This window comes from Callospermophilus lateralis, chromosome 19 (assembly GCF_048772815.1).
Source record: "Callospermophilus lateralis isolate mCalLat2 chromosome 19, mCalLat2.hap1, whole genome shotgun sequence".
NCBI classification, from domain to species: Eukaryota; Metazoa; Chordata; class Mammalia; order Rodentia; family Sciuridae; genus Callospermophilus; species Callospermophilus lateralis.
Window position 1 is genome coordinate 6,064,858 of NC_135323.1, and position 12,035 is coordinate 6,076,892.

Genomic DNA, 12,035 nt, shown 5'->3' on the forward strand with positions numbered 1-12,035 from the left:
ATTAAATTATTCAGAACCAATAAAAACTTTTTGTTTTTTCCTGCATGTTTATCTTGTGAAATAATGAGTTTTTTCACCTAAATTTGTGTGTGTGTGTGTGTGTGTGTGTGTGGTATTTCTAATATCACAATTCAGAAGTCTTCCAAGCCTTCTTTAAAGTGCTTTTGGAAGCATGTATGTCTGACTTCAAGAGGAGACAATTCAAGCTCTTTGCCTGCTTTCGCTTGCTTTTCATTCTCTTTCCCCTTAATCAAGGCATGATTATATGTCACAAAAATCTGCTTATTTCACGTTTACAAGTTAGTGGCTTTGGGTGACTTTACTGAATATTGCAGCTACCATCATAAATCAGTTTTAGAATGTTTCCATCCCCTCCAAGAGATCCCTGTGCCCCTTTGCTGTTAATCCCTGTCCCACCTCTGCCCTAGGCAACCACTAATCTACTTCCTGTCTCTGTAAATTTGTGTTTTCTAGATATCCCATAGGAATGGTACCCTACAGTACAGTGTCCCTTATGTCTGACTTCTTTCTGCAGTACTTTGACTTTTACATTACAGATCTATCACATTCCTTCCCCAAACTTGAAAAGGTTAGAGCTCTCTAGATGATCAAAATGTCTTAAACAGGGGCTGGGGTTGTGGCTCAGTTAGAGTGCTTGCCTAGCAAGTGTGAGGCACTGGGTTCAATCCTCAGCACCTTATAAAATAATATAAATAAAATGTATCCATCTACAACTTTAAAAAATAATGTCTTAGAACAAATGTGATTTGACCATAACCCGTTAGAAATACTCAACTGAGCTGCCTTTCTGGTGCGCTAAGGACATAAGCAGAAAGCACAGTACACACGTGATGTACTCCTTTGCTGTGCCTTGACTCGCTTCGAGGCTCTGTGATGAGGTGATCAGGGCCATGACTGGCCCTCTTCCTGTGAGCATCTCTGAGAGCAAAGTGTTTCAGGGCCACATCCAGGCTTGAATTCACAAGTGATAACCCACCACCCACCCCACCCCCAGCACACTGGCTTGGAACCTAGGTCTCTCACAGGTTCCACCATAAGCATTATGGTAATTTCTTTATTTTCTTCTTTCTTTGTAATTATTTCTTTCCTTGTTTTGGCTCCTGATCCTTAGCTATGACTCCTTGAAGGTAGGGCCTATTACATTGATGCTTGTGTCCTGCAGGTATGTAACAGGACACATCTGGGCCTGTCCCCCAAGTGAAGGAGATGACTACATCTTCCATTGCCACCCCCCTGATCAAAAAATCCCCAAACCAAAACGACTACAGGAGTGGTATAAGAAGATGCTGGACAAGGCATTTGCAGAGCGGATCATTCATGACTATAAGGTAGCTACCAATGGTTTTGTGCTTTTCATAGCTGATTGAAATTCATTTTTGTGTTTTCCTCTTTTGCTTATGTGCATTATAATTGTGTTCACATAAAAATATTAGAAAAATGGGGCCAGGAAACTGAAAATAAACAGAAGAAAAAATTTTAAAAAAGAAAATGGGAGGGGCTGGGGTTGTGGCTCAGTGGTAGAGCGCTCGCCTACCATCCATGGGGCACTGGGTTCAATCCTCAGCATCACATAAATGTAAAATAAAGATATTGTGTCCACCTAAAACTAAAAAATAAATATTTTTAAAAAAAGAAAAGAAAATGGGGCCGGAGATATACTGCTGTGGTAGAGCACTTGCCTAGCGTGTGCAAGGCCCTGGGTTTCATCCCCAGTACCACAAAAAAGTAAATTAAAATTAGAAAACAAAGTCAGATACAGTGACTCACACTTGTTGGAAACTAAGGCCAAAGGATCACACGTTTAAGGGCCAGCCTTGGCAACTTAGTGAGACCCTGTCTCAAAATAAGATGGGCTGAGGATTTAGCTCAGTGGTAGCGAGTAGGGTTCAATCCCCAGCACCACAGACACATGTAAAAAGATTGAAAAGCAAAAACTTGGCAGTATAGAATGAAAATGCAGAGGTGTCTATAGTAGATCTCGGCAGTGCAGTCTGCTCCTATCAGTGGCTGGTGTGCCTGGTTCCCAGGGGCCTAAGCGCTGTCCTCTCACTGCTGTGCTTTGCTTTCTCCCAGGACATCTTCAAACAAGCAACCGAAGACAGGCTCACAAGTGCCAAGGAGTTGCCCTATTTTGAAGGAGATTTTTGGCCCAATGTGTTGGAAGAGAGCATTAAGGAACTAGAACAAGAAGAAGAAGAGAGGAAGAAAGAGGAGAGCACGGCAGCTAGCGAGACCCCCGAGGTGCAGGCCCTCCCCAAGACCCCAGCCCTAGCAGGCCCCAGGCATGCTAAGTAGCAGGCCAGGAAGCACACATTTGCAATTGTGTTATTTATGTGATGGTGTCTTCGACTCATGGGCTCAGGATGTCACCACCTATGGTAGGGGATCTGCCCGGGGTCTTTACACAAAGGATGCGCTGGGAGCAGGGATGGAGCATGGGAGTTAGATCCAGAGAGGAGAAGGGAAGGTGTCCTGTTGGGGAGCTAGGAAGGCAGGCAGAGGTAAACAGAAGTTACTTAACCAGGAGAACCTTGTTCCTGCATTTTGTGGCAGCTCTTCCTTTGCCTTCCTGTGCTCAGCCTGTTCACTGATAATTATCCTTCTGTACCCAGCACTACAGCACAAACTAAGCAGGATTCCATCCTTGCCCCGGGGTGTGTTCTAGTAGGAGACACAGGAAGGGCCTGGGTAGCTGCGTGGCTCCTGCTGCAGTGGTGAGAGAGCTCTGAGAAGCAGTCAAAGTACAGGGGCTGGGGTAGGAGGTCTGGGGTGCTGTCACACAGGTGACATGGGAGCTCAGAGACCCCCACCACACAAGATGCAGAGGAAGAGCCTTCTAGACAGGGAAGGAAATGTACTGTGTTCAGTTGCATGGATGCTTTGTAATAGGCCATGTGCAACTTGGTTATGCTGTTGGCCTGCCAGCCCTCAGTCTCTACAGAACAGAGAGTGTTGACCAGGAGACTCACAAGCTTTTGTCCTGGTGATTCCCAACAAGAGCTCTAGGACTTTTGTAATTTTCTGACCTCCTGACACTAGACTGACAGAGGATGGCCTTTCTCTGGAGCATGGTTGGTCCACATCAGGGGTTGGTGACTCGGTTCTTAGAAGTCCCTTCACCTTAGGGTGAAGCCTATACTTGGGCTGACCTTAGAAAATCTGGCAGGTTTCAAAGTTCAGTGCAGGAGAAACCAGGTGATCTGGTTTGGGCCCAACTTTGGGAGGTTATGGTGCCTGGTTAGAATCAGAGCCCTGACTGCTGAGTTCCTGCAGGAGAGCCTTGTTGCCATAGGAGGTAGGCTCTGAGGAATATCGCAGGCCAAGCTTTATCCCAGCCAGGGAAGCATCTGGTTTGATGGCAGCAAAATTGTTCAGAGCGTGGAGGTAGAGAGGGGCTTATCCCTGGGCCATCCCTGGCCATGTACCAGGGACGCACACATGGTTGGAGGGCAAGGTGCCACAGGTGCTGAAGCGTGGACTTGCTGTTCTCTTTATGTGGAGTTTAAACATGATGGCAAGGACTTGCCTTCCTCAGGGACATCCTGAGGATGTCCATAATTTTATTTATGACTAACCCTTAGAGTGGAATGCTGCTTTGCTCTCAAAATAAGTTCTGAAACTGGGTGCAATGGTGCACACCTGAAATCCCAGGAACTTCTGAGGCTGAGATAGGAGGATCAAAGTTCAAAAACAGCCTTGCAGGTTTAAGGCCAGCCTTGGCAAATTAGTGAGGCCCTGAGGACTCTCCATCCCCTCCCACCTGTTAAAAAATGAAGGTTCTGGGCTGGGGATGAAGCTCAGTGATAGAACATTGGGCCTTAAATGGGACTTGGAAGAGATTCATGAGAGTTCCTGCTCTTTCCAGCATGGCTTTTTTCCTTCTTCACATCCTTCTGTTGAAGACTTACCTGCTTTGACTTACCTTCCTCACCTTGGCCAGAGACAAGCACTGGGAGTTCTCCTCCTTGCGCCGCTCCAAGTGGTTCAGAGCCCTTTTGCAGGCACAGAAAAGACTGGGGAGTGCAAGCTGGGGTATAGCAATTTAGTGTCCAGTGGAACAGTGGGGAGCAGTGGGAAATGCTCCCTCCTCCTTTGTTAGATCTTGAACTAGCTTTCCCGGTCCACTTTCCCTTGAGAGGTGACATGGCACTACAGGTGACATGGCCAGGCCTGGCTGAGTATAAGTTCTGCTCCCATCCTCACCACCTTTCTCTCTGAAGACTGGTTCTGCCCAGCATTCCCTCCTTAGGCTGGGTTTCCTGGAGCCCTATGGTCTGAGAGTTGGGTGTTAGTACCAAGTGTGGGAGAGGAAGCTGGTCTGACAACTTTGTTTGTGGTTGCAGGGCAGTCAGGGTGACAGCAAGAATGCCAAGAAAAAGAACAACAAGAAGACGAACAAGAACAAAAGTAGCATTAGCCGCGCCAACAAGAAGAAGCCCAGCATGCCCAATGTGTCCAACGACCTGTCCCAGAAGCTCTATGCTACCATGGAGAAGCACAAAGAGGTAGCGGCACAGGGCTGGGGCTGTAGCTCAGGGGCAGAGTGCTTGCCTGGCATGTGTGAGGCACTGGGTTCTATCCTTAGCACCACATAAAAATAAATAAAATAAAGGCAGTCTGTCCATCTATAACTAAAAAAAAAAAAAAAAGAGGTAGTGGCACAGGCTGTGGGTGTGGTATTGGTTATGCTCAGGGACCAGATGAAGCAGCAGCTCTGCCTCTAGCCAGGAGATGGAGAGGGCTCAAGGCCGGCTATCTCCAGGTACCCTGTGTAGGTCTACAGTGGAAGGGAGGAGGGCTACTCATAGAGAGCAGAACTGGCTGGTTGTTACTTGTCATCAATTCTGTTCCATCCCATGAAGCTAGGGCCCTTAAGCAGGCATTGGGCTCTGCTGCCTGCCTATTCTGCAGGTGGAGGGGAGGCTAATGCAGCTCCTCTCTGCAGGTCTTCTTTGTGATTCACCTGCATGCTGGGCCTGTCATCAACACCCTGCCCCCCATCGTGGACCCTGACCCCCTGCTCAGCTGTGACCTCATGGATGGACGTGATGCCTTCCTTACCTTGGCCAGAGACAAGCACTGGGAGTTCTCCTCCTTGCGCCGCTCCAAGTGGTCCACACTGTGCATGCTGGTGGAGCTGCACACCCAGGGCCAGGACCGCTTTGTCTATACCTGCAACGAGTGCAAACACCATGTGGAGACCCGCTGGCACTGTACTGTGTGTGAGGTAGGCCCCACCACTTCCTTCCCTTCTCCAGCAGCTAACACAGAGTTCCAACTGAGCACACACAGGTCACTGTTGGTATCTTTGCCCAGCTGTGTTTCTGCTGACCCTTTCAGCACAAGGAGCCTGTCGGGATGCTGTCTTCTTCCCTGTGTTTCACTGGCTCCTACTCTATGTCTAGTACAGCTGCAGTACCCCCAGGGCAGCCTATGGTTTTGGTTGGGCAGGCTTGGAAGGGGCAGTGGGGTACTTTGGTCCTATGGTAATTCAGATCTCTTTGCCTCCTTGTGACTCCAGCTCTAGTCTTGCTAAGAGATCAGGGATGTCCTCTGCCCTGCTGGCAGGTTGGGCACCTTGGGTCAGGAACGTGAGCCCCTCCTCTCATGTCCCTAATGGACTCCATGGACAGGCTCACTGGTTGCCCCTTGGTGGGCTGGTAGGTCAGACTGTGCTGGGCCCTCTGGTTCCCTTTCTAAAGAGTCACTGATGCCATGCTTTCCACCTGCACTTCCTCCCAGGATGGCCCACAGTCACTGCCATGTGGGCAGCTTGCCTTGGCAGGGCTGGGGTTACCCATGTGCATGCCTGGCCCCTCCTTTGCCCACCTCTGAGTGCCTCTCTTTACCAACCTCCTCCCACCTTCTCACCTTCTTTCTACTTTCCTAATACTGGGGCTTTCATATTCTTCCTGTGAGCAGTTTTCATACCCATCCTGGGGCTATATTCTTCAGATTTAGTGCTTTATTCTCTGTTTTCAGGTGCATGCACTTTTCAGTCACTTGGGCTTCTGTGTTGGGGAAGGACCTTTTGGCACTCATGCCTTCCTGGGAAAGAGGTCCCATGGTCTCTGGTGGAGTGTGGAAGAAATGGTTGCAGCGTTCACAGTCTGGGTGTGGGAGTCGGAGGGATGTAGCAGGACCTGATGTTTTTCCCACAGCAGAGGAAGCAAGACAGGAAGGGGACAGGTGTCCACTGCCTGGGAACCTCATGCAGACACTAGCGTGGGGAGGGACAGCCAGAATGTCTGGTCATGGTGGGCCCTGTGTTGATGCCAGCCTATTTCCTTTCCTTGTCTGCAGGACTATGATCTTTGCATCAACTGCTACAACACAAAGAGCCACACCCACAAGATGGTGAAGTGGGGCCTGGGCCTGGATGATGAGGGCAGCAGCCAGGGTGAGCCACAGTCCAAGAGTCCCCAGGAGTCCCGGCGTCTGAGCATCCAACGCTGCATCCAGTCCCTGGTGCATGCTTGCCAGTGCCGCAATGCCAACTGCTCACTGCCATCCTGCCAGAAGATGAAGAGGGTCGTGCAGCACACCAAGGGCTGTAAGCGCAAGACCAATGGAGGCTGCCCAGTGTGCAAGCAGCTCATTGCTCTTTGCTGCTACCATGCCAAACACTGCCAAGAAAACAAATGCCCCGTACCCTTCTGCCTCAACATCAAACACAAGCTCCGCCAGCAGCAGATCCAGCACCGCCTGCAGCAGGCCCAGCTCATGCGCCGGAGGATGGCCACCATGAACACCCGCAATGTGCCTCAGCAGAGTTTGCCTTCTCCTACCTCAGCACCACCTGGGACCCCCACACAGCAGCCCAGCACACCCCAGACACCACAGCCCCCTGCCCAGCCCCAGCCCTCACCTGTGAGCATGTCACCAGCTGGCTTCCCCAGTGTGGCCCGGACTCAGCCCCCTACAACGGTATCTGCTGGGAAGCCCACCAACCAAGTACAGGCACCCCCACCCCCAGCCCAGCCCCCACCTGCAGCAGTGGAAGCAGCCCGGCAGATTGAACGTGAGGCCCAACAGCAGCAACACCTATACCGAGTGAACATCAACAATGGCATGCCCCCAGGGCGCACAAGCATGGGAACCCCAGGGAGCCAAATGGCCCCTGTAGGCTTGAATGTGCCCCGACCCAACCAGGTCAGTGGGCCTGTCATGCCTAGCATGCCACCTGGGCAGTGGCAACAGGCACCCATCCCCCAGCAGCAGCCAATGCCAGGCATTCCCAGGCCTGTGATGTCCATGCAGGCTCAGGCAGCTGTAGCCGGGCCTCGAATGCCCAGTGTGCAGCCACCCAGGAGCATCTCTCCCAGCGCCTTGCAAGACCTACTGCGGACCCTGAAGTCTCCCAGCTCCCCTCAGCAGCAGCAACAGGTGCTGAACATCCTTAAGTCGAACCCCCAGCTAATGGCAGCTTTCATCAAACAGCGCACAGCCAAGTATGTGGCAAATCAGCCTGGCATGCAGCCCCAGCCTGGCATGCAGCCCCAGCCCGGCATGCACCAGCAGCCTGGCATGCAGAACCTGAACGCAATGCAAGCTGGTGTGCCACGGCCTGGTGTGCCTCCGCAGCAGCAGGCAATGGGAGGCCTGAACCCCCAGGGCCAGGCTCTGAATATCATGAACCCAGGACACAACCCCAACATGGCAAGTATGAATCCACAGTACCGAGAGATGCTGAGGCGGCAGTTGCTCCAACAACAGCAGCAACAGCAGCAGCAGCAACAACAGCAGCAACAGCAGCAGCAGCAGCAGCAGCAGCAGCAGCAGCAAGGCAATGCCACCATGGCTGGGGGCATGACTGGGCATGGCCAGTTCCAGCAGCCACAAGGACCCGGAGGCTACACTCCAGCCATGCAGCAGCAGCGCATGCAGCAACATCTCCCCATCCAGGGTAGCTCCATGGGCCAGATGGCCGCTCAGATGGGACAGCTCAGCCAGATGGGGCAGCCTGGGCTGGGGGCAGACAGCACCCCGAATATCCAGCAGGCCCTGCAGCAGCGGATTCTACAGCAGCAACAGATGAAGCAGCAGATTGGGTCCCCAGGCCAACCGAACCCCATGAGCCCCCAGCAGCACATGCTCTCAGGACAGCCACAGGCCTCGCATCTCCCTGGCCAGCAGATCGCCACGTCCCTTAGTAACCAGGTGCGGTCTCCAGCCCCTGTCCAGTCTCCGCGGCCCCAGTCCCAGCCTCCACATTCCAGCCCGTCACCAAGGATACAGCCCCAGCCTTCACCACACCATGTCTCACCCCAGACTGGTTCCCCCCACCCTGGACTCGCAGTCACCATGGCCAGCTCCATGGATCAGGGACACCTGGGGAACCCCGAACAGAGTGCAATGCTCCCCCAGTTGAACACCCCCAACAGGAGCGCACTATCCAGCGAACTTTCCCTGGTTGGTGACACCACGGGAGACACGCTAGAAAAGTTTGTGGAGGGTTTGTAGCATTATGAGAGCATCACTTTTTGTCCCTTTCATGTTCTTGGACCTTTTGTACTGAAAATCCAGGCATCTGGGCTCTTTTTATTCCTAGATGGAACTGCAACTTCCAGGCCATGGAAGGGTGGATTGATGTTTAAAGAAACAATACAAAGAATATATTTTTTTGTTAAAAACCAGTTGATTTAAATATCTGGTCTGTCTCTCTCGCTCTCGCTTCTCTCTCTCTCTCTCTCTCTCTCTCTCTCTCTCTCTGTTTTTGGTTTATTTTGGTTTTTTTTTCCATTCTTTTTTTTTTTCTTTCTGTTTTTATTTTGGGGGGAGGGGGGCTTGTTTGGATTCTTTTTGTCGTCATTACTGGTGACTCATGCCTTTTTTTAATGGGAAAAGCAAGTTCATTATATTCATATTTTTTATTTGTATTTTCAAGACTTTAAACATTTATGTTTAAAAGTGAGAAGAAAAATAATATTCAGAAACTGGTTCCTGAAATAATGCATCTTATAATGTATCCCGATAACTGACGTTGCGGGAAGATTTTTTTTCTATAGTGAACTCTGTGGGCGTCTCCAAGTATTACCCCTGGACGATAGGAGTTGACTCGGCGTGCACACACGTACACACCCACACACATCTATCTATACATGCTGGCCTAAGCCAAACTCTTGTCTTGCAGATGTAGAAATTGTTGCTTTGTTTCTCTGATAAAACTGGTTTTAGACAAAAATAGGGATGATCACTCTCTTAGACCATGCTAATGTTAATAGAGAAGAAGCATTCTTTTCTTTCTTCTATGTGAAACTTGAAATGAGGAAAAGCAATTCTAGTGTAAATCATGCAAGCGCTATAATTACTATAAATAAGAAAATTCAAGAAGATTCAATCACTGTATAGAATGGTAAAGTACCAACTCATTTCTTATATCATATTGTTAAATAAACTGTGTGCAACAGACAAAAAGGGTGGTCCTTCTTGAATTCATGTACATGGTATTAACACTTGGTGTTGGGGTTTTTGTTATGAAAATGCTGTTTTCAACATTGTATTTGGACTATGCATGTGTTTTTCCCCCATTGTATATAAAGTATCGCTTAAAATTGATATAAATTACTGAAGTTTTTAACATGTATTCTGTTCTTTAAGATCCCTGTAAGAATGTTTAAGGTTTTTATTTATTTATATATATTTTTGGAGTCTGTTCTTTGTAAGATATGGTTCTGATTGTTCACTCGGAGTGGAGAGGCTGGGGCTGCGCTCATGGTGGCAATGTGGTGGGTAGCTGGGAAACATCCCAGGCCAACAGCCTCTTGGGGCTTCCTTCCCAGAGACTGAGACAACAGCCTGGCCTCAGCCTCAACTTTTGATGCTCACAGGTGAATTTCACTTGTGCTGTGAGGTCCCACCAATGGGTCTGAAACAGCACTTTGCTTCCAGCCCACTTCCCCTGTCCTGCCTTCTGTTGGAGCCAGTCACCCTGGTGATGGGGAGGACTTCCTGCCCTTCAGGTAGCCACCTGTTTCTATCTGCAAATCCCAGAATTGGTGAAAAGGGTGCTCAAGGGACTCAGGGTGGTTCCTGACCCCATTCCCTGCCCCGCTCTAAAATCCTGATTTCATAGGGCAGATACCTCCTTCAGCCTGTCTCATCTGGCCTCAGCAGAGCCTTCTTTACACAGGCCAGGTCCTACCCTCTCCGAGGTCCAGTTGTGCCCTTACTGAGCAGATGACATGAGCTCTCGGATGACATCTCATCCAAGAGGAGGACCAACCCCAGGGGAGCCAAAATTAACCACCTAGTCTGCTGCCCTCTCCCCCAGGAATCCATCAAAGAGTGGTCTAGATGAGAAGAGCAGGGTTTGTGGTGTTGGATTTAGAAATTGTGGCCCTGATAGGTTCCCTTTTGTGGCCCTTATGTTCACAGAAGTATTTTCAAAATACTTGACTTTTGGCTTGGGAACCTCAATTTGAAGATTTCAAAGAAATTGGAAGAGTGCAATGTAGATATAGCATACAGGTTTCAATCTTAAGTTTTAATGATGTGAATTAATCAGGTAAGGATAAAATCACCCATCCAACACCCCTGACCAACCCCCCCACCATGGTGATGGCACGCCCTCCTGTGGAGATCTGCCATCTTGCTCAACTTACTTAGGTCCTTGCACATTCAAAGTCCTCTTCAGATTTCCTTTTCCATCAGAGGGGGAAGACCTGAGCCCTGTGTACAAACAAAAAGCGGATCTGGAGACCTGGAGGAGCCACTCCCAGCCCCTGCTCAGAAGGTGGTGCTCTCTGACATGCAGCCTTTTAATGGGCAATGGGGTTATCTTTTTCAGGTTATCCTGGAATTTAAAACTTATGTATCAACCTCATCCTCTTTGGAGTCTGCATCCTATGCAACTGTCCCGAGCAACCAATGTCAAGGGTGTGGGGCTGTGGATACTAATCCTAAAGAAATTTCTGTTAAGAACTGGAGAGCCCAGATGCTGTGTCTCATGCTGTATACTTAAGAAGAGAAGAAAAAAGTCCTATATTTGTGATCAAAAAGAGGGAACTTAAAATGTGCTGGTGTTTATAATAAAAGCTGGTAAAACTGCTTGGATTCAAAGATGGTTCAGATTGGCTAATGATCCTTAGCGTTAGCTCAGCAGCTCGTCACTGAAAGACTGGAGTTGCTCAGTTGAAATTGTCTGGACTAAATATGTGTTTGATGCTCTCTTTGAACTTCTACCCTTAAAGAGCTGGAATCGAATGACATGCCTTGGAAGGCATGCTTTACCAAAGCTGCTGCTTCTCCAGAGCTCTCCTGAGCTCTCTGGTAGGTTTAACTTGAGACAGGGTCTCACTAAGTCGCCCAGGCTGCCTCCAACTCTCAACTCATCCTGCCTCAGTCTCCCACATCTAGGATTACCTGCATGTGCCCTGGTGCCTGGCTTCTGTGTCTTCTGATTGCTGTACAATTAAACCAAAGGTTTCATTTGAACAACAATGTAGTTTTAGCACTGCACTGCAAAATAAGCTGCTGTTTAGAACAAACACCTCATTAGGGCAGTGATTGTACATTTGGTATCCACTGTGTAGCCAGGAAATGCTTTTGACACAGAATAGTGTGCTGGGAAGTGGAGGTACAGTTTCAATACTGTAGCAGACTCATACGTGGGGGCATGTAGGAATGAGAATAAACTCTGTTCACCTGGGCCTGAAAAGATGTAGTGGCCTCCTAACAGATGTTGCTGTTAATTACACATTTTTAATCCTGTTTGATTCCATTATGAATAATAAGAAGTCAAGGATGGGGAAACAAATTAGTTGAATGAAAGATAACTTGAGTGAAGGTTAACACCCAAAGTAGACTCCAAAGGACCTTGATGAGTGATGGGGATGCTTTGCAGTTTACCTATATTGTCCATAAACAATGCTTTCAGCTTGCTTCAATCTTAGGAGTTAGTAGGAATCTTATTGACTGATTTCACTAAACAGTTTCATAGGGAGCTCATGGCTACTGAACACTTTGATTTAGAAAATGTCAGGGGGCTGGGGGTGCAACTTAGTAGAGTGCTT

The 12,035-nt window shown here is 49.0% G+C and overlaps 1 protein-coding gene across 2 annotated transcripts in view; it reads left to right on the plus strand.

Moving 5' to 3' along the window:
- Positions 1-11,082, plus strand: part of Crebbp (CREB binding lysine acetyltransferase) — a 133,036-nt gene extending 121,954 nt beyond the window's left edge. For both annotated transcript variants that reach the window (XM_076840621.2, XM_076840620.2), the window contains 5 exons: positions 1,184-1,349; positions 2,095-2,262; positions 4,365-4,526; positions 4,967-5,248; positions 6,325-11,082. In XM_076840621.2, the coding sequence (XP_076696736.2) occupies positions 1,184-1,349; positions 2,095-2,262; positions 4,365-4,526; positions 4,967-5,248; positions 6,325-8,484 (2,938 nt within the window). In that variant the 3' untranslated portion in view covers positions 8,485-11,082. The remainder of the gene's footprint in view (positions 1-1,183; positions 1,350-2,094; positions 2,263-4,364; positions 4,527-4,966; positions 5,249-6,324) is intronic.
- Positions 11,083-12,035: the final 953 nt, after the last annotated feature.